Source organism: Anabrus simplex, chromosome X (genome assembly GCF_040414725.1).
Source record: "Anabrus simplex isolate iqAnaSimp1 chromosome X, ASM4041472v1, whole genome shotgun sequence".
NCBI lineage: Eukaryota > Metazoa > Arthropoda > Insecta > Orthoptera > Tettigoniidae > Anabrus > Anabrus simplex.
Window position 1 is genome coordinate 219799922 of NC_090279.1, and position 26405 is coordinate 219826326.

The window sequence follows — 26405 nt, forward strand, 5'->3', positions numbered from 1 at the left end:
AGTTGGAAGACGGAGAAGAAGGTGGATGGATGAGATCTGGAAGGACATTAGAGACGCTGGATTGGATGTGGCAGAAGTAATGGAGCAGGAAAAGTGCAAGGACAGAAATGAGTGGAGGAGGCTTGTTAACCACAGCCGGGTGACTGGAGTGGGGCCATTCATGATGATGATGATGATGATGATGATGATGATGATGAGATTTAACATCGAGCTATTTACTCATCTTCACATCAGGATTTTAAAGACATTTAAAACTAGTGCTTTATAGTCAAGTGTTATATAGCTCCACAGGAACTTTCGTCTTGAAAAATATCTTTATATCTTCTACGTTACTTATTATTTATCTGTGCATTGCTTTTATCTTGTGTACCGTGCAGTTGCGTAAGTGCGGCCAGTATCCAGTATTCGGGAGATAGTAGGTTCGAACCCACTACCTGCCAATTGCAAGCTCATGCCGTGATCAGAAATCGGCACAATTGCGTACAGCAGCTGTACATCAGAAAGACGGACAGACTAATCACTACATCACTGCAGTCCAACGTTGCCCATAACCAAATCAAAGGGAGGTGGCATGAACAAGAACACTAATAGACACTTCAAATATTCAAAGGACATTTCAGCAGATACAACGTTAGGCTTCTCATTTGAAGAATTTTGTACAAAAATGAAAAGAAAAAAAAGCTACCTAGGAAAAGCGTAAATTTCTGTGTGGTTCTTTTTCACCTAATAACACTCAACAAAGTCTCCTGCAAGTTATTGCATTGTTTGGGATGAGCTTGAAGTTCTGAAGATACTCACCCCGTAGTGAGCTTAGGCGCTGGGCCGCTCGTGAGTATCCGAGGACTGTCAGGCAGTTCCCCGCCGCTGATGCTGCCGGCCGGGTCCAGGCTGAGGGACTTTGACGACGACGTAGAACTGGTGGTGGAAGAAGACAGGAGCTGCGTTCGCATGCGGGACTGCGCTTGCTGCTGGGAGTGCGCTCCACTAGCCTCGGCCCAAGCGTTGGGGTCCATAAGCTCCTGTCCAGACACTATCAACAAGACTGTATACAGTATACCTACAAGTAAATCAGCTACCTACAGTAAAACACAAGAAAACCATCTCATAGCTGAACAAAGTAAGTTGCTTTACGTCACATTGACACAGATAGGTCTTACGGCGACCTTGTTGCCTGTGTATTAGATAACTAAATACCACAGTTTGTAACAGCAGCATGTTTTACATTCTAAATATTGCCAACTGTTACTCGCTTTGGATTGCAAAATACAACGGGCAGTACTTACCAATAACTGAAAATATAAAATGTGCTAATGGTTGTAGGTTTTCCTACATTCCATTCCATTTTCCAGTCTTACAGTAAATTTAATTATCTTTATTGCCCCTTAGGTCTTTGAACTGAAACACATGCAAATTGCAACGTCCTGTAAACACAGTGAGTGAGAAATGCTCCTAATACCTCATCATGTGACAACGGACCCATAATCGATTCAAGATACTTTTAAAAGACGTATGCAGTACATCTGGTGGAATTCATGTTTTGACACAACAATAATTACTTTTCTGGATCTCCTAATCAAACAACTTTCAAAAGTCAAAAATCAGCAGATTTCTTTTACAACACATCATGACATGTTGCGATGCACCACTTACGACATAATCTGCATTAATTAAAAAAATAACACCTTAAAGTACTCTTCTTCTTCTCCTCCTCGTTTTAAGCCCGCAAAGAATCTTTCAGTCAGTCCATCATTCAGGTCCCTTTGAAGGGATTTTTCAAGCTTTGTGGTCCTCCCGGTACATCTTCACACACTCGGATCTTCATGCCCTTTCCTCGATTGAAAATGTGCATGTTGTAGGTTTGTTTCATGTAAGGGTAAAGCGGAGGTTTGTATTCTTGAGTTTTGTATTAAAATTTATCTTATTTGTGGTGTCTTCTGTCGTAAGGCCCATTTCCTTCAGATCCTCGCTTACTTCCCTGATCCATTTACTTCCTGTTGTGGTATTTTTTGAGATGAGATTGTGTTGTACTAGTTCCAAACCTGCCAACTTTACAAAACCAAAAATCAGGAGATTTTGATATGAAAATCAGGAGAAATCAGGAGATACAATTGGTCAAAACTGCTTATTCTACATTCTATTCTATTGCGCAATACATACAAGCTCAATGTATCATGTCATCAAGTCCACATTTAAATTAACACATATTTCCAGGGAAACTGAATGGAATCTAAATCCACAAATTTTTACTCCATATGTATTCATATTCAGTGATACCTAAATACTCGTATGGAACAACGGAAAATGTATAAAAACATGTATGGTATGGTAGGCCTGCCTTCCTTCCATCTTACTGATTTATAGAAGCTTCTCCATCAGTAGAAAATTGCTGTTGATAAATAGAAGCAGCAATGGCAGATTTTGCCTGTCTGAAAAAACTTTGATATAGATATTGATTCCCATAGGGAATGAGCCCACCCTAGCACACGAGGGCGAAACGCTGGCAGCCGAGAATGAGCTAGCTGGAAAATTTATAATGTCCAATAACGGACCATTTATATTGGTATTATGAAAAAACTTTGTCAAAGATTTGTTGAAAGCAGTTGCCCTGTAGCCTTGATTTTACTGTCAACAACCTCTCCAAGTTTTCATCACCGATAGATGACTTGAACTAATCTATCAGTGAAGTGATGAGAACTGATGAGAAAAATTCCTCCTCCTCATCATGCTTCAGATGCTCTACGAATTGGGAAATGAAACTACCAGTGACCAAGTCACAATCATTCTTCTGGTTTTCCCTGCTGTGGTAATCGACTTCCAAAAGAGAGGAGGATTTAACCACTGAAGGTTGTACAAATTTTGATATCAAATTCCTTAATGTGTCCAGCATCAGATCTTGCAGTAAATGGATGTGAGGCACACTTGACTGCAAATTAAATTTGATTTATCAAATGTAGGTATAACATTTGATAAAAACAGACATAACAGCCTATTTCAATTTGATGACAGGAACATAAAAATCCTTTCTTCACAAGACAGACTGCACTTAATGAAGGAATCCTGTTTAGTTGTTTTGGGTGAAGTACATGGGACTGGTGATTCATTGGTTCTTTTCCTTGAAAGGGCAACACTTTCTACTGATGTTTGTTTCATCTTTGGAATATGGTAAGTTTCGAGACTTCTAAGATGACCTGTCTTACCAGACTTCACTTTATAATTGAGCAGACTGGACAAAGGCTGCGACTGTTCCAACAACCTGGATAAACATTTGCCCACAGAGGGCCACCAGGTGCACACATGCTTTAAAATTTACCTTGTACAATTGACTTTACCTCGCACCGACACAAATAGGTCTTATGGCGGCAATGGGATAGGAAAGGGCCGGGAGTGGGAAGAAGTAGCCATAGACTTAATTAAGGTAGAACCGTAACATTTGTCTGGTATGAAAATGGGAAACCACGGAAAACCATCTTCAGGGCTGCCGCCTGTGGAGTTTGAATCATCTCCGGAATGCAAGCTGACAGCAGCGCGCCCCTAACCGCACGACACCAACTCTCTCGGTTCGATTCTGTTACAAGTGAACTATGTAGGATGAGTGGAATGTAATTTTTTTTAAGACTTTATTGGCGAAGTACCATATAATGTTTCAGTTATCATGACCTAACCTGTACTGTTATTTGTAGAGCATAAGATAATTTAATGACCTAACCTGTACTGTATAATGTTGTAACACAGGCATTTGTAAATAGTAGAATTCTGTCTGTAGTTCCTGGAAAGATCTAGAAAGTTGCATAACTTTTGTACTGGGTGTGTTATTTTGTTGGTATGTGTTCTAGAAAGTGTGTTCTGTTTATTCTGGAAAAATACGACTTTCGCGATCATGCGTATTCTAGAAGGTTAGTCTGAGTTCTCGATCGAAAGTAAGGTTGTGATTGGTGAGTCTAGGTGGCGATAGGGGACACGTGCACGCTGATTGGTTGCCTCCAAGGCCAGTAATTCATATATATAGTGAGCGAGGTAGTGTTCGAAGTGATTCTGTCTCCTGAATTCTGTCGGTCTCGGTTTATCTGTCTGCCAGCAGCCTATCTGGATGACGTCCCTCCGGTTTTCGGGATGGCACACTCCCCGGGTAAGCACTCTTGAATTCCGTTCCTGCTAAAAATTCCGTAATGTTCCGATTTGCTTTTCATACAGGAGTCTGCCCTAACCTCGCCTAGATTCACCAAAATAGTTACTTATGACGCCTTAGTTTTTCTGCTAGACTTACCTGTTCGTTTTCCGAGGCATTCCCGTTTTGTTTCACTAAAATATGTATATTGTAGTTTAATAGTATTTCCCTTAGGGTTTGCCTCTCCAAGTTTGTATCACTTTAGGTACGGTACGCTAGATTTTGGATAACCTGTAAATTGTATTGTACTACTGCACTGGTAACTAGATGTACAGCTGATTTGTAATTTGAATTTACACTGCTACGAACAACCTATGTATATCACTGAACTTATAGCTCATAACTTGGAATGTACATGTAGAATTATCTTGTAAATAATATTTTTAAATCTAAGGATCACGGTGATTCTTTTCGGAATCCGCTATCTAAGCCATGTCCATGCCTTTGGTAGGTTCCCAGCCCTTCCATCTTCCCTTATTGTCGTTCACTAGTTGGCCCTACTGATTGTTACGTACTTGTTTTGTTGGAGATCTGCGTATGCTAGTTTCTGTTTTTCCGAGTGTGTAGTGTTTACTTATATTGTGTATTGTGCTCTTACCCTCCCTTTTAACTGTGTTTGTGCCTTGTTTAGTGTTACCACTGTAGTAGAGGTAACAGATTCCTTAGATTTGTACATATGACAGCTTCCCCATAATCACACATTAAATTCAATAACACTTCTAATAACAATTAAGAACACTGCCACTACAACTTCAAACAATACAGGAGTACTACAGTATATATTATAAGACCCGACTATTGCTACAAGGCTAAAAATTACACATCTCTATTCCCTGACGGGAAGTATGTGAGTGAGACGATCGGTCTCCAATATCTCTTCCGAAAATAGTACGAACTCACGCCCCATACATGTGAATCACTCATGCACTTAGATGCCATTACTTAGTAAATGCACAGATTGCATCATGCACCTGCGCAATGCTATTTATCTATAGATATAAAATAACATGTCCTAACTGACTGATTCATGATCGCCGAGTCAATACTACTGAACAGAAAGGATACATTTATACTACATTGTAGGTGCTCGAAGAAGGATTTTTGGATATTCCATCCTAAGGGGGTGAAAAGTGGGGTGAATTTCTGAAATCCGTATATCTATCTCTCAAAACCTTAACAGTTTAAAGACGTCAAAATTGGTATTTGGAATCTCCATTAAAAGAAAGAAACATATTTTTTTGCTTTTGGAAAATCCACTTAAGGAGGGTAATAATAAGTGAAAAGGGGGTTGAATCCTTTTTATGAGAATACTTATATCTCAGAAACTGACGATGTTACCGATGTGAAATTTGGTACATGGAATCTCCTTTAAAAATAAAGAAACATATATGCTTTTTGTTTTCTGAAAATCCACACACAAAAAGGGGCGGGGGGGTGAAAACAAGTGGAAATGAGGGTGAATTTTTTAAATTAGTATATCTCAAAACTCAAGATGTAAAAATTTGTATTTGGAATGTCCTTTAAAAATAAACACACATTTTTTTTGTTTTCAAAGAATCCACTTAAGGGGATTAAAAGAAGTAAAAATTGGGTGAATTTTTTAAATTAGTGTATCTCAAAAACATAACATGTTATAGACAAAAATTGCCATTTGAAATCATCTTTATAATGAAACACATATTTTTTCCCCGGAAAAATTCACTTAAGGGGGTGAAAAGGACTGAAGAAATGGTGAATCTTTTAATGGGGATACTTATATCTGAAAAACACAAAAGTTACAGACGTGAAAATTGGTATTTGGTACCTGCTTTAAATGTAAAATAACACCTTTTTTATTGTTTTTGAAAAATCCATTTAAGGGGGTGAAAAAGACTGGAAATGGGTTGAATTCTTTTTATCAGGATACATATATCTCAAAAACTTAAAATGTTACAAATGTGAAAATTGGTATTTGGAATCTCCTTTAAAAATAAAGAAACATGTATTTTTGTTTTTGAGTAATCCACTTAAATGGGGGAGAAAAGAAGAAGGAGGAGTCAAATTCTGATACATATATATTGAAAACTGAAGATGTTAGACTCCTACTTTAGGGAATTCAGATAATGTCTTAGTGCAGTACCGAGAAATGATTACTGTTATCAAATTAAGAAATCCACGCGATCGAAGCTGCAGGTAACAGCTAGTCAAGTAATAAATTAAAATTCACCAGATTTGCCTCTAAGTGGCTCCTAAAATCTCTAGAAAAGTCACTAGTCGCTATCTTTGAAATTCTGTCACTAAATTACTAAAAAAAACTTCAAATCTAGTGACTAGAATCGACTAGACTGATGCGAATGAACACGAACATAGCACGCGATGTGCGCGTTGCGATATACAGGTTTCAATAAACATCGCACATTCGTGAGTGTATTAATAAACGTAGATATTTTATTTGAAATCAGTGAAGGACTTCCAGCCATCGGCGTACAAAGCTGAATGTTTGCAGTTCACCAAAAAATAAGCTAAAATTGGGAGAAATAATAGAATAATCGGGAGTCTCCTGCCTAAATTGGGAAAGTTGGCAGGTATGTAAGTTGTTTCAGAAGTCTCGAATCCTGCATCCTCACGATATGTCCAAAGAATCCCACTCTTCTCTTACGCATAGTATCTGTAATGGGTTTTACCTCTTTGTTAGGTATTATCTGCCACTGTCCATCTTTTTTTGCATCTTTTGTTGACGCAGGTTCTTCCAATCCTCCTTTCAATTTTCTGAAGTCTGTCAGTCTTTGATTGTCTATTCAGGTGAAAAAGTGTACTAAATTACTTCATCCCACTGTGCGACTGGTTCTGATTGTTGTTCAACACTGTACGTGACAGTTTTCTTAAATTTTTGCTCAAATCTCACTCGCTGGATTGCCATATCTGCTGATTGTGTACGCCCTACCAATGCCCACTGAACATCAATTCTCTCTAGCCATAGACAGAATGACAACAAGAAAGTCCTAGCGACCAGGAGAGTGAAAGGAAGGATGAAAATTGGGAGTATCCCGCTTAAATCGGGAGAAAGTTCCCAACTCAATATCTTTAACGTTTTTTTTTTTTAATTCACTCAACCAGACCCATTGTTAAAACCCACATGGTAGAACTCTAGGCGTGCGTGCTAATAATCTTGTTCCTTTATGGCTCAGGTATGTGTAATGTGTTCATCCGGTCAACAGACCGAACTGGTTGAAGAACAGAGGAACAATTTTTATGTAGACCATGCAAACACTATGTCTTAGTGCTGTATAGTGGTATCCATCCTAAGTGACTGGCCATATCAAGCACTTCTCAAACAGTCAGTTATCGCTCAACAGTTGTGTTGCATACGCGTTGTGATTCTTATATTACATAAACCTTTGACAGGAGTCCTATACGGCACACCAGGTCAGGTGTTGTCCTACCTCCGGATCACCCCGCTAGTATTATCTCAAAAGTCTTGACATAACTGAGAGAAAATGTCACAAGAAGAAGATTAACTCCTCCAGCCTCCATCACGATAACACATCGCTGTTGATTAATGAACTTTTGACAAATACAAAGAAAACTGCTTGCCTGACCAGACTCCAGCAGACATTTTTCTATTCCCGAAAGTGAAATTCTTCCTGAAGGGACAATGATTTCGGTCATCTTAAATCAGAAGTAGAACTACACATAATCCCCCTAAAGAGTTTGGTACACGCACAGGCAATAAACAATAAACCAAGGGAGCATACTCACAAAAATCTTCGTGCCGTGTCTTGCTGACGATTCGAAACACATAGTCTGTGGCTTCTTCCTCGTTGTCATCATTTTTGAGAGAAGGAAGAGGCCTGCCCTTCCGACGAAGTTTGGGGAACACTTTCCCTAAAGCAAAATGCGACATAGTTGTTAAAATGTTGCCGATGGCTGATCGCTACACATATCAGAGTTACAAGCACTCTGTACCTTTCCCTCTCTGGGACCACAGCGGCGGGTCGAGCTGTCCGTGGGGTAGCAGTCCATTCTCCAGGCAGGAGAGAAAGGCTAGAAGGTGTCCGCCCTTCGGGAAGTGGATAGGCGGTCGCTGAACTCCATCCTGCCCGACCAGCACGATTGTACCCCCACTATCAGCTGAAAGACCACACAACGCGTAACATTTGGCGCTGGGTTTCAAATACTAAAACTGTAACATAGTACTCTGAAAGACGCACTGACCTTGTTGATGACAGTGAACGTAGACGATTTCATCCACTCGTACATTCATGGCGTACTCCCAATACATGCTGTTAACACCAGAGTTAATTATAGTATTTTACAGAGACATATTGGACACTGTAAAGACCAAAGTAATGGTTGTGCAGTGATATATATTCTATAAATAACATAGCACTTCTATTGTAAACAAAAAGAAAAATAAACATGAATATTAATACAGAGCAGCATTTTTATGTAACAATTCATACGGAGGAACAGCTCATAAATTGTACTCAAACTGGTCTCAAATTAAAGCTCCCTTTCTGAATATTTGTGACACATCTTTAAAAGTAGAATTTAATGAGACTACATTTTTTTTTTTAATAAAAGAAGAAACCATCGTCCTTATTTCCTTGGATCAAAGCCATGGAGTTTAACAGCGCTTCTACATTGCTCACTCGGCAAAATTCTCTCTATCCCCATGCTCAAACTAGTCCGTCCTTGCAATTCTTTGCAGTAGATTGACTGCGTGTAACTAAATGGTCATGTCTAAACCATTGTTGAAGCTTTCTTGAAACCACTTCATGTTTACTTCAAGCACATGTTCCATCCAAGTATAAGCTAGTGTATGGGGCAGAATGGATTCCTCGTACAGAGAGAACAACCTGGGTTGTTGGACTGTACCTCCAGCTCTGCTGATTGCATGCTGTCTGACAGGCTACCACAATGTTGACTATCATCAACAGCTGTGTCCCCAAAGGTTTGACAACTCTGCATTTTCAGACCCATGTTGCCGTACTGTTTCGTTTTTCTTCTCTCTGTACGAGGCATCAATTCCGCAAGTCTTGCCACTGAGTTTTGAGTTTTGATACACTCTTTGCTTGGCGTGCACAATCTCGAAGTAAATCACTCCAGAAGTAGCGTCTACTAAAGAAGTCCATACAACAGAAGTAAAACTACAAGAGTTATTTACTCCGGAAGTAACATCGGAGAGCTCAAGTACAATTTAATATTTTCGTTACTACTATAGAAGTAGCGTTTGTTACTTGCAGAGTGTTATGTTTTTGTGTTTTCTTTAAAGAAATTTAAATGGATAAGGTTATGTGTGAAAAACAAAAAAGGTAAAAATGCTTGTCAGTAGAGATAATGAAGATTTATGAGTGTAAGAAACAAGACATGAAGATGCTGGATAAGAAAAGAAATGGATGGAAAGTCATGACAGAAGAATTCAGCGCTTCGAGTGTTGGAAAACGCAATGAAGACTAACTTAAAATTCTGTGGAAGGACTTAAAACCGAAGGCCAAAAATCAGAAAGCCATGGACAGACAGGAAAAAAATTTTAACTGGTAGTGGTCCATGATTGGCAGATCATCAGTTGGACAGAGAACCATGGAGCTTGAACACCAGCCCCCAGCTCAGATCTTGTTTAAAAAGAAACAGCTGTGCACCGTGTTTTGACCTACTAAGGAAAACATTGATTGCTCTTAACAGGATTTGTACCAATCACTAAATTCCATCTCCTCCCTGACTATTGTAAGACAAGGAACTTAATCATTGGCAACACCTGCACAAGAGTGGATCAGATCTGACGGTCCGAACCCTCCTTGTACTCATTAACTATTCATACCCCAAGCAAGTGGCAGGGAGCTTGCATTCCGGAGATAGTGGGTATGAACCCCACTGTCCGCAGCCCCCAATATGGTTTTCCGTGGTTTCCCATTTTCACACCAGGCAAATGTTGGAGCTGCTTCCTTCCCACTACTAGCTCTTTCCTGTCCCATCATCGGCACAAGACCTATCTGTGTCGATGCAACGTTAAGCAGATTTAAGAGAAATTCATACTTATGTCATTCTTCTTCTTCCTGATACATTTCTGCTTATGCAGGTCATTCAACTTATGCCAAATAATCCTAATTTGTGTCTTGGAAACAAACCAACTCAACAAATTCTGGATGTGTAAACATTTGGCCTATCAATCCATCTTTCTTCAAATTGTTCTCATGTTTGTATCTTACAAAGAATTATGGCCACTTTGATTCTCTGAAGACGAAAGAAAGAGTTCTGCAGTACACACCAGGACAAGCCCACCACCGTAAGAACCATGAGTAAGACTTACAAGAGCTGCGTGTGCGTCGACGACCGTCTGAAACTGTTTCGCCTTATTAGGATGTGGTCGGTTTTCACTGGCAGACTACCTCGTCTGCCGCAACAGAAGAAAAAATAAATTAAAATAACAGCGTGCAAATAAAATAAACAAATGACTAAAAAAGTAAGATTACAGTAGTTACATACCAGATTCTACTTAGAACTTGTAAAAAGCACAAACTGAACAAATTGGATATTAAATGTCCCTAGCATAAATGAGGTATATGTTAAGTTCTTTGTCTTGTATAACTCTTGACTGTCTGCATTAGGCGTCTGATGAGTCTGGATATTACTCACCACAAACAGAGTGAACTGATGTTTTCTTGTGCTGGTTAACAGAACTGTAGTTCTATATTGAAGTGGTCCATTCACGGTGCACAAAGAACATATACTGTACAATCTTTGATCATGCTATACCACTAAAGAAGAATTATTGTCTCCAAAGCTGTGAAAGGGACTCCTGAGGCTGTAGACACAGTGCATAAAGAGAAGTGCAAACTCGACGATTCTAGTACACGTTAATAGAGCAGGAACTCAAAAGGATTGCGATAGATGTTGATGTAGTATAGAAATATTTAAGATAGTTATATTTGAATCAGCCTTGTCAATACACTTATTAATGGAAGAAAACTAATAAGATAATAATTTTCTTCCATTAATAGGTGTATTGACAAGATCTTACATATTTCTATACTACATTCAAACTAAGTCAGTACGGATCATACAATCATTTTAACCTATCATGGTTAAGATTATCAACAGATGTTGATGTGTCGATGTGATAATGAAACTAACATTGTGGGTTTGGCAGTAGTTCAAGAAACTACTGATGGGTCGACCAGCACATAGTGTCAGATGCAGCAGGTTAACGGAGTGTGTGAAGTTGTACATACAAATAGATTATAATAGTTTCAGCAGCTAATAGTGTATTCTGCATCCCAGGCTGCTAACAATCACTAATAGTGTTTTAAAATGAGTGTGTGTAACAGATGTTATCAAACATCACCTAGCACTAAACAAGTAATAGCAACCTAACTTTGTGAGCTTTCACTGCAGACTGATCACTTTACATAGAGCAAGACATGGCAACTCTCTCAGGCAGCCACTTCTTTCTAGGCCTAACTCCACTCTGTCCATATTCTGGCATGTTTTAAGGTCATTAATTTGACAGGTTATATGCATTATTATGATTATTTTCATCATCTTCCCCTTGAGGCAAGTGTCTGCTTATAGGATAAATTCATTTTGGGTTCATAGGTCAGCGTTCATGGCACTAATGCAAATCTTCTATAGGCTCTGTTTGCTGTGTTGCTGAGCCATTCAGCATTCATCAGGGGTCGCCCTTGGCCCCATTGTTATTCATCTTATGCATGGACTCAGTGACTCACAGCATTACTGTATGCTGATAATGTGATGTTTGCTAGGGATTTTTGGAATAGGCTCGAACATCTGGTCAACCAGCGAACTAATTAGGACTATGGCTCAACCTGACAAAAACTGAACACATCAGTGTGGCAGCCAGACAGATGACACGACCATGGTTGATGGTATACCGCTGGTGAAATCTTCAACTTTTAGGTATATTGAAAACTGACAATGATACAGTACTAATGCCCAAGCGTTAACGGTTGGATGGCTGAAGTGTAGTTTGTGACCAGAAGATTCCTCTCTATCTACAATCTACGGTATATCTCATGGTCATTCATCCAATAGCACTCTAGAGGGCAGGATGTTGGCCTGTGATGATGGACGCTAATTGTTACATGGAATGAAGATGTCGGGAATATCCTCCAGATCTCCGCAATACCGACTGACATGAGAGAGGGGAGACTGCACTGCTATGGGCATGTAGCCAGAACTGATGGAGAATCTATTGCAAAACGGACACCTGAACTTAGCACCAATGGACAGTGACTCTGAGGACAACCAAAAAAATGCTCGATGGGTAGTCTCTGGGAAGATATGAAGTGGAGGGCAAGATGTAGGAAGGCAGACCTTGCAGCCTGATGGGAATAACGCCAGTGAAGAAGGTAACGTTCATGGTGTCCACCTTAAATTAGCTCTTGCCTCTGGCCTTCAATAGCAAGACTGAAGCTGAGCTGAAAACAGCTCGTAAGAAACTTCCATGCCAATAAAGATTCCATTCTTGCATTTCCTCTGCTAGTTATCTAATGGTTGTGTTACTGGTGTGCTCATGCAGAGAAACCTCCAGCATTCTTCAAAGCATTAACATTTCCATGACATGGAGTGAGTAGGCCAACACTCGGTACAGTATAGTGCAGCTCGTCTTGACAATGTGCGATGCATCTTGGATTTCAGCTCGAAAAGCATTTTCCTTCACAATTAAGTATTTATTTATTTTCCACCTAGTCGATACAATGATTGCTTAATGCAATTTAATGGATAAAAGTGGTAAATGTTTCGTATATTATCAACATCTTCAGCCACATCACTGTTTAGATGAAAAATATATAAATTGACAAAGTAATGCTTTAGAGGAAGTGTCCTTAAAATTAACAAAAGATTGACAACATTAAAACAAACAAATAACTCAAGAGAAAATATATAAATTATTTCTACAATTGAAAGCAGTTGTCAAGGAAACACTTGTACAATATTCCATAGAGAATATGTCCTAATGAATATTCTTTTCTTAATAATTCATGAAAAAAGGTAAATTCATAAATTAAAAATTATACAATTTATAAGTAATTGTCGAAATGAAGAAATCCAGATATCACAGTGTGGCTCTTATTATTAATGCAGATGAAAATATAACTAATTCCTAGTTGTCAATTCTTATTAAGCCTGCTTTCCTTTGGAACAGTAACTCCTGTCATTCTTTCACAGTTTTGTGTCTGGTGTAATATTGATGACGCGTTCTTCCTTGCTCTTGCACCTGAGGAGGTGGAGGAGCGGGGGATATAGGTGTGTCAAGAACCTCCTTGCTTTCACCTATAGCTTCAACTGAGGAGGAATAAGTTGTAGGGCTATCTGTAAGAGGAGAAATTCCAATTCTTTTTTCGTTATCTTTCTCAAGCATTTTCAAATATACTAGAATTTGATAAAATAATGGATTCTGATATTCTACGGCCTCATTAAGGTTATCATTTTTCTTTACAAGTTGGTCTAGATGAATGTATAGATCTTCATATGTGTTCATTAAGCTGCCCATCCAGCAACTAACGGAATGGCTGAGCGAAACATCCAGACGCTAAAACGTTGACTAAAAGCCATGTCGAATGAGCCCTTGTCTATATCCAGAAAAGTGCAAGAGATCCTTCTGAAATATCATGCCACCCCTCTAGATTGTGGAAAATCACCAGCTGAACTGTACCTGAACAGACCATTACGGATCAAACTAGACGTTATTCGCCCAATCAAACAGGAAGGAAATCAAGAGGAGACTCATGGACATCGCAATCTAAGCGTGGGAGACAGAGTCCAAGTGAAATTCTATGAAGGAAATAAAATGTCATGGAAGTATGGAGTAGTCATTGAAAAGTTCAGTTATTTACATTACCAGATTCAGCTAGACGATGGTTATAGCCTCAAAAGACATATTGACCAAATACTTAGGACGGAGGTTCCGAAGAAGACAGGAACAATCACTGATCAGAAATTAGGCCCAAGTCAACAAGAAGAACATCCTAAATATAAACAACCTTTCATCTTCACTGACTGGATCAATGAGCCAATCCCTAGGAGTAATCAAGGACTCGAGGCAGAAGAAGACATGCAAAATTGAAGACTTGAAGCAGAAGAAAACGGACCTCCAGCCCCAAACCTAACCTGCCGACCAGATAGGACACGCATCCGCCGCAATACCTTAAGGACTATGTTACTTAAATGATCACCAAATTCTCTTCTTCAAAATAAGTGTGGGAGACTGTTATATCCCAGTAGAATGTGCGCGTGTTGATCACAGCATTTATATAGAAACTGTGTTATTCTTTGTTGAGGTTGTTTTATGTCAGTGTATCGTGAGACACTTTTCAATACAGTATTTGTGTAAGCAAGGTGTTCGTGTTTAATTATAAATATAATTTGCGTATGGTCATAACAGGTATGTTATTTTTATGAAGAGACCTCGTACACTCAACACAGACAAAGGAGTCAAACAAAGAAGAGCCACAAGGCTGCCCACCTCTTGTCCTGGACATCAGCTTCTGTGTAGCCATTCATCAGTTGGTTGGGTGTCCACTTGATGGTGAGGGAATGAGCCGTCTGATGCAGTGACAAGTAACCTGGCATTGGCTCCGTGTGGTCCTTCTGCAAATTGAATATCAGTACATAGGTGCTATTCTGTTTTAAGCATATGTCTCAGAGAATTCCAGCAATAACCTGTTAACTTTAGACTGGTATTAAAATGTTGAATCAAAAGCATCAGTTTTCAGTGCCAATGCACTGTTAAACATTCAACCAATTGCTTTAATTCATACCCAACCAAGAATTCTTTACATTTAATGGATCTGTGCCAAGAGTTTGTGACACTGTCAAAGCTATCCAATATTGTGTAACATTTTCAGAGCCTCACAATCATTGCCATTTATAAGTACTATCAGACGTGAGGTTTGGACTTGAAATTGATATATACAATTTTAGAGCAGGATATTGAAAGGAAAGTTCAGCATTTCACTATTTTAATTTAATCTGCTTTAAAGTATTAGAACTTGAAGAACTGCTTATTAGACAGTGTTTTATATAAAACAAGTGAGCTGTATTAGTGCATATATAGTGTTAACAATGACTAACATTTATAATGTTATTCTAAAAAAGTCCTTAAAATAGGGCAAAACCTGTAATAAGTATTACTGACTGCCAGTTAACTTTATTTAAGATTAGTCAAGACAGTTTAATATGACCTTCCCCTTTCATACTCCAGAATAAGACAACCACAATAACTAGCAAACAGCTCACCGGCAGGACGAGCACATTATTCTTGCCGTAGAGCAGCGTGGCGCGGCTGTTCTGGTGGAGAGACTCCACGTAGTCCTTGGCCGAGATGGGACTGGCTCCACGGTGGCTTTCTTCGCTGCTCACCGCGTGCAGCGAGCGCCGGAAGTTGAGGGCGGGACGTCGGCAGGAGGGAGGCGTTGCGTGTCCACTAGAGATGCGATGTCTCTGCACCAGCTCGTCTGCCGGCGGGTCTGTCCAGTAGTGGTCCTGAGTCTTTGTCTTCGAGAAATCCAGTGCACAGGGACCCACTGGAAGAGAACACTTCTAGTAGTTTAATATAAGAGTAAGGAGTGGTAGTGATTATCACTGAGCAACCATCCTCTGTTAATACTTTCAAGCAAATATTTCGATTTCAAAGTGGGGGGAAAAAAAAGCCAACATCATAATTTTCATTAAAATACAATTACATTTTCCAGAAAAAAAGAAAATAAAGTCTTCCTTTTTTCTAGAGAATAAAGTGGCGAAAAATGAAATGTCGTATGGCTTTTAGTGCCGGGATATCCCAGAATGGGTTCGGCTAGCCAGGTGCAGGTCTTTCTATTTGACGCCTGTAGACGACCTGCGCGTCGTGGTGATGATGAAAGGATGATGAAGACAACACACACCCAGCCCCCGTGCCATTGGAATTAACCAATTAAGTTTAAAATCCCCGACCTGGCCGGGAATCGAACCCGGGACCCTCTGAACCGAAGGCCAGTACGCTGTAATATCATTAGAATGAACATGTTTATTTTTTATTTTAGCACAGTAGTTCTTTTTGAAGGTTTACTTTTGTTCCAAACATCTCTTGAGCGCATCTGATAAGTTTTGCTTTCTCCCCTGTGACTGTGATTTCTGGGAAAGAACATATATTTCTGCAATAGAAAACTGATTACAGTTACTTCAGTAACTTACCGTGCAAAACAACAACAGTTTGAGGGTCTAAAGTGATGTATGGAAGTACAGGTCCGGTTGTTTCCATAAACATACCGTAAGAGTCAGAGGAGCTTAGCACAAGTAAGAGGAAACAAGGCCAGAAGCTCCACTTACAGCAGGTAGAGGAACACAAACTAAATATCGAGGAGACCAGGGTATTGCCAAACACCTAGCTTTCAAGCCAGATTTTATAAACTGTTAAAGACTGATGAAAAATTAAAATGGATTTGTAAAATCAATCATATTTAAGTTACCCTGTAAGCATTTGCAATAACAATATTTAAATGTAAAGAGAAACATCTTTAAAACAAGTTCTAAAAAGTGACTACAACGTTTGGTACTCTTAAACAAAAAAAGCATATAAGAAACCTTCAGACTTATTTTCCCATAATCCAATGCTTACATTTGTACCATATCCACAACATGTATGTCAAATACGTCAACCATCATCTCTTGCTCCTACTGCAGGAAGTCTTGTCAAGGGTATTCTTCTTTTTCCTTCCTAGATATTGTGGTAACACCAATTGCTCTTCCTGTACATTCAACTTCCTTTTACTGAAGTCGTTCTTGCATGTTCAGAACATTGTTTCTCTTGCCCACCAAGCATTCCCCTTTCGACTGGCAAAATTGTGTTTGGTCTGCTTTTAATTCCTCCGGCTGTTCACTGTAGCACGCTACTCTGGTAAAGGCTCTCATGTTACGTGGCATGTGATGAGAAATTCTGTGAAATCAAGGGAATGTGATTGTCCAGCACTAGAAAAAAAAGGGATTTGACGTTAAGGCACCGACAAAAGTAGTAAAGTGTAGCAACCTGGTGTTAAACAATTTTTCTGTGATCAAACCCAACTTGGGGCAAGCACAGACTGTTCCTTCTGGACCACTCTACTGAAATATAAGTTTAAGGTACAGTGAAGGAGAAACCATCATTCATTGCTGCGACTGTAATACCATCTACTGCTTCTGCCACTGCCACGCAAGTAGGAAAATTGGTATTTCAAACAGACCAATAGAAAACCAGGAATCTTAAGATTTGCAATACCATACAACAGAAGTACTGTCAAATGTTGGACTGACATCAAATCAAACCCTTCCATTATACAATTAACAAAGTCAATCGTAATTCTTTTTTTAAGGACTACACTCATAAAAACCTGCAAGTCTATGACTCAGTTCGCCCAAATGACCCACAGTTGCTGATTTACAAGCTCTGAAGTACACAACTGGCTCATTATCATAATTAAAGCCATGTATGTATATATTTCAGAAATCTTTAACAAACAAACAAGTTTCATTTGCTTTCATCAGACCAATGCTGACAGTAAGCAGAGGAATGCTTCACAGAATGTGTAATGGAAGTCTGTTGAGTGAATCACAAACTGATTGGCCTCTTGAGGTCATTGCATAGTGCTGTGGTGATGCTATGGTTATATTTATGGACAGGTTTCCATGCACTTGACAATATGAAGCTGTCTTCCCTGCACAGCTCTGTCTCTGTAGATTCCTTCATAAATGGAGCACACAAGTCCTCTTCAGGCATCTGTTCTCTACTGCAGAAGTCGAACTGTTCTGCTGTGGCAGACTGGCCAATAGCATATTCTGTGAAGGAGGATCAAACAGAGACATTCTTCCTTCACCCTGGTGCTAATAAGCCTATATGTTTATAATCTGCTTCATTGATTCAGCAAAGTTCCCCGGAATCTGTCCCTCCCAATCCACAGGGAGATTCCATTGCCTCAAAGTCAAGGTCCTCCCGAGCCTACAATGGAACGGACGAGTGGCACTCGGCATGGCTCCTTTGTTTAATAAGAAGAATCCTCTTTCATGCTTTGATCTCCAACAAACTACTTTGATTTCAGGCCGTACAAGATATGGTTCGCTACTTAACGAGTGGAGTACACAACCGTCCCTGTGCTGTGACTGCAGAGCATTGAACCAGACTGTTCAGCACATTTCTTTGGAGTGTGACAAGAGAGCATTCAATGTCTGTATCGAGGACTTTGTCGGCTTATCTGACGAGGTCCAGCTGCGGCTGGTAACAGTTAGTGTAGTTTTGTAATTTTACATGTTATGATTTCTCACAGCCATTGCTTCATTATTTAAATTTCTTTAATAATCTCTGTGTAATAAGACAAATAAATCAAATATCTTTAACGATCTGCTTACAAAGTAAACATGAATGTTCTAAACCTCTTTAACTGTACAGAATTGGAAGCAAGAGACTACCAAGAAAAAGAAGAAGAATATGTTGAAGAGCATTAGCGAAGTCTTAAGACCAGCAGAAAATATACATAAACATACATCCACCACCAAAGGGAAGTTAATTCGTAAAACAATTAAGGAGTCCTCCAGTGAGAGAGAACCTCTACAAATCTATTGAGATTTCAGCAATTAATAGTGTGGGTAATCCCAGAAATACAGGCCCATCGTGAGACAGTGCTCTGTTGCTTTCGCGATAACACTGCCGAATCCTTGTTCGATACAATCCGCAGTACGTGCCGGTAACGCCTTTAACTTTTAACTTGATATAATACCACCCTAACATTATCAGTGTGAATACTCACCCAGAAGTGAACTGAGTATGGATCCATAGTCAGGATCAGCCACCAGCGAGTCCTTCTCGTAGTACTTACTGGAACAGAGGATGTGTAAAACGATTAACACTAAGGGAGAGTAGTTGTGGTAATTATTGTTTTAAGAGGAAGAACAGTGCAACTTGATAACCGTCCCCTAGGAACTCTAATCAGGAGGAAAAGAGGAACCTTACCCTAGGGATGGGAAGAAAACAAGGGATGAGACTGGCACAAAAACAGAAAGTGCAAACTACTACAATAATAATAATAATAATAATAATAATAATAATAATAATAATAATAATAATAATAATAATAATAATAATAATAATAATAATAATAATAATAATAATAATTACATTATTATTCTTATTCTTCTCCCACTAGTTTAAAAAAAACCCACGTGAGTCACCCAGACAAGAGATACCTTGAATGTATCTTCTTCTCCTACAGATGAAGAATAAAGGAGAGATGATCATAGTTTATTTTATTATTTATTAGGCTATCACTCAATAAGTATGATTGTCTTCCAAAGATAAAGTTCAAATCACATGGCTGTATAATCGAATCCTGGAACCACAGACTCTTGCACAATGTAGACACACAGTGTCCTTGAGGGTTGATACTTCTGCTATTCATATGCTCTCTCCTAGCATTGCGTTTGTCAGCCAGAAGTTTCCTCCGCTGTAGAACTGTAGTTCAAAGGATGGATGCCCTTGGTGGACAAGGGATGCCACAACCTCCCAATTTTCATAGTAATAACCACAAAACTAAACACTGCTTCGACAGCCCTGATGGGCCTGCGCCTACCAAGCAACTGCTGCCCAAAAGCATGCATATACAAGTCAGAGCGACTAGTCCACTCGGCCGTTATTCTTGGCTTTGTGCACCGGTGCCGCTATCTCGTCAGATAGGTCCTTGATGTTCTCATGTAGGCTGAGTGGACCTCAAACCAGCCCTCGGATGAAGGTACAAATCCCTGACCTATTCGGTAACATAATCCGGAGCCTCCATTTAAGAGCTACCCCTAGACCGCACGTCTGCTTGCATGTCCAACCCATTGCCCATTTCTGTATGGGGTCGGATATGAAGTGAAATTAATCTTTGTAGCGACATCAAAGTCATCAGAGAAGTCGATGAGACAAAATGAATGACGTGATATGTGATAGTAGGATGGGAGAGGGTGAAACCTAATGCTGGCGCAAGGCTTAAAGTCTCCATCGAGAGCATCATATGCTCTCACCCCATACCTGGCACACAATCTACTGATCACCTCTATTATACTGCCGGCCAACATTTGCTCATTCCATACTCAAACGTGTAACATGACTTGCCAGTAGATGGCAGCACCAAATGGCCCTAGTTATTGCGGGAATACAGGTAGATAAGCACGTAAGCGAAGTTGAAACTTTGAAAATAAGTAGAAAATGGAAAGAGTTTACTTATAAAGTAGTGCTCTAGAGATTTATATCTTCAGAACTTCTCGAAAAAAAAACGCTTCGACGGAAAGAAAATCTGGAAACTTCGTCTTTATTATACTTCCCCACATTATTAAGGAAGGGTTCCATAGTTTTGGCCACCACAGTTTGTGAAGCAAGTTCCTGGTGATTATTGTAACTAACACACTCTAAATTACTCAAAGAGTTCAGCAACCTCAACAAATTCATATAGCTCCGTAATTAGGCCAGTAAATAGCGGCTGGAGATATCACAGGCGTATCCGAATGACTGATCAAGTTCATCAATAGGGATGCATTAACTGAGGTGTAAACATTATTCAAGCACATACTGCATTCAGTTTCTTCTTGGATTACACGCACCAAATAACCACACACACTGCTGTTACCAAAGTGACACACACTGATTCAGGGGACTTACGAACACCTTCCAGTAAATCAGATACCATTGATTCTCTTTAGTCAAGTCTGGAAGAGGATATTGAGGCAGAAAATTGTGCATTTTGCTAGACCATCGGCGAACATAAAAATTCCGGATTTCAGAATTCTCTTTACGGAATCCTGAGCAGCCCGTGAGTCAGTCATGTCACCCTGAAAGGCCTGTGTCAGCACGTCATTTTGTAGAAGATGAACAATGAAAGAAGAAGTAGATACAGTAGAGTCTCGCTCATCCGACCTTCGCTTATCCGACATTCCGTGTTATCCGACACTGGTAGACTTAATTTGATCTTTTGGTGGAGACTGAATTCAGGCACACCCGCTGTGGAGGGTGCGACCATGGGACAAACACTGGCCTGACCAGTGGCGGTAGGACGGTTTTCTTTGCTCAAGGACAGGTGCAGTGAGTCTTCAGTCATTGTTCATTGTAGTATTGGTTGGGTGCGGATGTTATAGTTTTCATATCCTCTGTGAGTATAGCGAGTAAATGGAAGAAAGTGATTGTTTTTATGGAAGACAAGTTGAGTGCATTAAAGAGACTGGACAAAGGGGAAATTCTTCAAGATGTGGCTTCAGATTATGGTGTTGGATGTGTTGCAGTGGGAGACTGGAAAAAACAGAGGGAAGAAATTGAAAAGTGGTGCTCTACCAGAGCAGAGAAAAACAATGAAACAATGTGAGTACGAAAAAGTAAGTGAAGCACTATTTCTTTGGTTATCTCAACACCGGGAAAAGGGCCTGCCAATATCTGGCCCCATTCTGCAGTTAAAGGCTGTGTATTTCTAGAAGGAGTTTAATGAAAGGGACCCTAATTTTCCCGCCAGTGCTGGGTGGCTTGATCGGTGGAAAAAAACGGCACGGCATTAGGCAGCTTAATATCTGTGGAGAAAAGTTTCTTTTCGTAAGACATCTGGAATGTTTTCGTTCAATACTGCATGTACTGTACAATTATAATTCAATAAATAGAGTACCGTAAAACATGTCGTTATAGTACTAGCGTATAGCCTTCCTGTTTCAGTTCATTTTCAAAGTTATTCTGTATTATCCGACATTTTCGGTGATCCGACATAGTCCAGGTCCCGTTTAGGTCGGATAATCGAGACTCTACTGTAATCTTTTCCCTCACCTGTGGGGTGCGAACTGTGTCACCCATATGTGGATTTTTTCCACGTTTTACGGCCAGATGCCATTCCTGGTGCCAACCCTATATGGAGGCACGTAATTACTATTGCGTGTTTCTATGGTGGTTGGTAGTCTGGTGTTTTGTCTGCATTTGAAGAGAAGTGTGTTGCAAGGGACACAAATACACAGTCCTCGAGCCAAGAAAATGATTAAAACACCCGTCCTAGACGGAAATCGAACCCAAGGCCCTCTGAACCAAAGAACTCAACGTCGACCATTCAACCAAGCAGTCGGACAATGATAATAGCTTGATGTGTTTCTTCGGCAAGTTTTCTTTTCAATTATTGGGAGCTTTGGAGCTTCTTATATCTCATCAACATATTGGCAGAAACTGTCGCATGGCTGAACCACACGACTTAATTGTCCGTCACCAAATCTTTTGAACATGAGAGAATTTGTTCTATGCCTGCCCGTTACAAGATGAATAACGTAGAATCCAGCCTTCAAAACCTGCTGAACCAGGAGGAAAATTCACTTCCTTGTAATGCCTTCACCATGAAGTAGGCAGGTGGAACCGTAAATTTCTTCGACAATCCATGAATTACAAATCTCAGCAATTTGTTGGCGAGTTGAGGGTTTATTCCAATTTCTTCTTTATAGACTCCCTCTGCTTCGACAAGTCCGTAGGATCTGTCCTCTTCATTATTATAGAGCCACCGCTCTTTGACTGCCATTTCGTTGCAAATAAGAGAGCAAACTTTCTTCAGATCATTCTGCTTGCAATCTTTCCTTTATTAACGGTGAAATACCTGTTCCAAACTTCATCGCTCCTGGAGACCTATCTAATATACTACATGAAGGTGACTATATTAATTCTGATCTCTGTCCATATTCGTAATCTTTCGGAGAAGCAATCCTCTAACAAATACAATCCCATATGATATATCCCTTTCATTAAAAAGAAGCACAGTACTAGCCTATTTTCTGCTATTTCATTCTGACAGCACTGGGGCCATTTGGTGCTGCCGCCTACCATCGGTATTTGTAAACTCACTGTTCCATTCAGTGCCATGTTAATAATGTTTTAATGAGCAGGCAGTGGTTTCGACCAACAGGAATGTGTGTAATTATTGACTGAATGATCCACCAAAATGACATAAATGAAGTATGTAAGTAATAAAAGTCTGCAGAATATACAATGACTATGGGGTTATGTAATATTGTTAAATGAACAATTCGCGACTCTGGCTAGGAAATGAAGTTGGCGTCTTACCTGGCTTCGAAGAAACAATTCCCCGGAATCGGACATAAAAGTTATGCAGAGGCTGACAGAACTAAACAACGTAAAAAGAAACGGAATAATATGATAGAACGAAATAGATAAACAATCGTGATGTGACTATACTTACATCATGTAGACAATGACATCACCTTTGGTTTGTATAAGTATATTCTCTTTGGTACATACAGAAGACTGTGGGTGTGACAAGGCACTTCATTCATCAAGAAAATAAACTAACAATATTCCAAAATGACAGTATGTTCCAAAGAATGGCAATCTTCTTACCCTCAAAGCATCACGTTTGAAGGCATGTTGAAATACTTGCAATATATTGTGAATATGGAGCAAAATGGCTCCGCACTACAGCAAGAGGTTTTAAAATTGACGGGGTGAAGGTTATAGTTGTATGCACTACGCTCTACGCTGCACAATCACATTCAAACACCAACTTCAGCTTGTAGTGTCGTTTCAGGTGATTATCAGCCCTTAACTTATGTTGCAGGAAGAAACGGAAATGCTTCGTTGAAACGATGCGGAGGTTAATAAGAAGTAGGAAAATGAAACCTTCACAAAGCCCCGAGTACCTAACAATATAGAGAGTTGAGCAACGGATGCGGGAAGTAAGAAGCATGGCTCAAGTTCATGGAGACCGGATTTATATAATATTAGCTGATGTACCCGTGCTTTGCTACGGAATTCTACATTGTATACAGAATTGCAGGTTAGGTAGTGTACATGTTGTGAGCAAGATTGTATTAAATTCCATAGCTCTTAATGTTACCTTAGAAACGACGGGGAAGTCACCAAACGTCTCTTCTCATATGAAGACTGGGTTAGGGAGTTTTCATTGTAACGGTAGGCCCGCTTACCTACCATCAATCACAATCAAGTTGGGGAGTTTTCATAATAATGGCAGACACTCAATCTCGACCTGCCTTTTTACGTCCTCAGAAAGACTGTCTTAAGAGTTTTCGCAACTGAAATGAACATAGGTCATTACAATGACGTCAGTAGGAATGGCGCGATTAAAAGTAATGCTTTCATATGAAATACTCAATCAAATGAAAAACCACGGATTTTCTCACTTTTAACAAACAGGAAAAAGCTGCCGATCTAACAATCCAAAGTTCCAGAGCTGGAATGACCAAGCCGCAGAGAGTTGTGTTCCGTGAACACTCTTCATCTTTTTTTTTGGTGGAAGGGGTTCAAGTAGTGGAGAGTCCCAGGACAAAAACTATGCCCTTTTACTAATGTCTTTCCTAAGACTACCTGATAAATTGGAAAATCTCAATTCACTACACTGGCGACAGAAAGAACTATCTGACTTGGAGGCAAATTCTTCTTCCAAGCCAGAGGAGAAACCCCCTCTTCACTGCTGATTTGGAATAAAATGAATGTAGAATTTAATAGAAGTGAAGAGGAAGATGCTTTTCTTAAGCAACGGCTCTTTTTAGGGTTGAATTTTGTGTTATTTAGTGAATTGTGGTGCTATAATTTGCAACAGGCCTAAATTGTAATTCTAGACCAGGTCATACTACTACTACTACTACTAAGTGAGCCTCTGCCTTATGTGTGCACACTGCTCATTCAAAACAGCGCGTCAGAGTAGGGATCGAATAGCTGGAATACTATGATGAACCAGTGTGTTACGTACTAGCAGTATCAGAAAATATATGAACCAGAGGAATGAGATGCTGAAGAAGAAAGTTTTCTAACTCCCCAGCTATTTCCCTCCAATATTCAGTCAGGTTGTTATACTCGGTACGCAGCTGTAATCCCATCTATCGGAGATGAGTGGCAGCATAAGAGACTAAGAACATCACAACAAACAATGGTCAATGTAACGTTATGGTAAATGTTCCGTACCTGGTTCGTGAGTCAACTCTACAGCCGCGGTTGTATTTTCTCTTGCCGAATTTGGCCTCGTGTATTTCCACAATAGAACCGACTCCTCCTTATAGGAGTGGAATTCTTTTCGGCCCAGTCAACACACACTTCCCTGCAGCAGCTGCATCATAGTGGTGGGGACAGAGCGAGTAGAACTGTAAAGTAACTCGGTTTTTCAGGTTTACGTGACGTCACAGCGGAGCACCGATTCAACTCGAATACTCTGTACAGCGCTGCGGGTGCTTCAGTAAACCTTCCAGCCAGGCTACACTCGCAACACCACTGTTCTGTTGTTTAGACTCCAGACTGAGACGTCTGTTCTATTTGTGTTTTCTTATACTACATATATCTCTGTTTAAAGTTGTTGCGCTATATTTTCTACCGATGTTTGTAATAAGAGAGAAGCAATAATGCCATGACAGTCCTCCCAAGCATGGCAGTATTTTACTAGCAGTCCAGGTAGAAAATCCGCTACTTGTAAAAGTTGCAATCAAATCTATTTTGCAGGTAAAGGAACGTCAAATTTATGGAATCACATAAAACGGGCGCATCGTAAGGACACGGTACAAATACAGTTGCACATCGTGAAAGTAATTCCATTCCTACGTATGGATGAGACAGTGCAGGAAAAAAATAAGTTGCATAGGAGTTTGGCTACTTTTGTATGCGAAGACATGCAGTCACTGAGGGTTGTAGATAATAGAGCCAGAGCTGTAGCTTAGATCCTTTCCAACAGCACAAAAAAGAACAGGGTCATCATAGCTCAATTGGTAGAGCTACCAACGCTAACTCGGGAGGTTGTGGGTTCGGATCAAACTGGTGTCCGGTTTGCAATTTTTTTTCTGTACTTAACATCTCTTCGACGCGTACTAAATGTATGTAGCACGACCTAATAGGTTGCAAGTCGATTTCGATTACAGTGCGGTCTTGAAAATTCAATATTCATTGACCCTTAAGTGAACCTGCACTTGCTTACCTTAGCGTATCTGCTACGTCTGTGCCCGCATAGGAGGTGTTTTCATGCGCTGCACAAATTCTTTCAGACCGAAGGTTGTCGCTTTCTGCAAAACGAGCTGAAACTCTGATATTCCTGAATGGAAATTCCTCCTATATAACACCTATTCCATGCAATACAGAACACTAACAGTACTTCCCTTACTCTCTGTGTACAACATGTTGTGTCTTGATTTTAATGCTTGTCACAAGATGAAGAATTGAGTTCATTTGTATACTTTACTTATTTCCATTATTGATGTTATCTTAACAGATTTTTCATTTAACTCCTTAGCATAT

The 26405-nt window shown here is 39.8% G+C and overlaps 1 protein-coding gene across 1 annotated transcript in view; it reads right to left on the reverse strand.

Moving 5' to 3' along the window:
• The window catches only part of LOC136886441 (small G protein signaling modulator 2), a 202004-nt gene that overhangs the window by 81323 nt on the left and 94276 nt on the right, over window positions 1-26405 (reverse strand). The window contains exons 7-14 of the mRNA XM_067159218.2: window positions 18919-18986; window positions 15404-15690; window positions 14631-14755; window positions 10455-10538; window positions 8360-8427; window positions 8111-8275; window positions 7904-8029; window positions 799-1030 (exon numbers count right to left, since the gene is read on the reverse strand). Of these exons, the coding sequence (XP_067015319.2) occupies window positions 799-1030; window positions 7904-8029; window positions 8111-8275; window positions 8360-8427; window positions 10455-10538; window positions 14631-14755; window positions 15404-15690; window positions 18919-18986 (1155 nt within the window). The remainder of the gene's footprint in view (window positions 1-798; window positions 1031-7903; window positions 8030-8110; window positions 8276-8359; window positions 8428-10454; window positions 10539-14630; window positions 14756-15403; window positions 15691-18918; window positions 18987-26405) is intronic.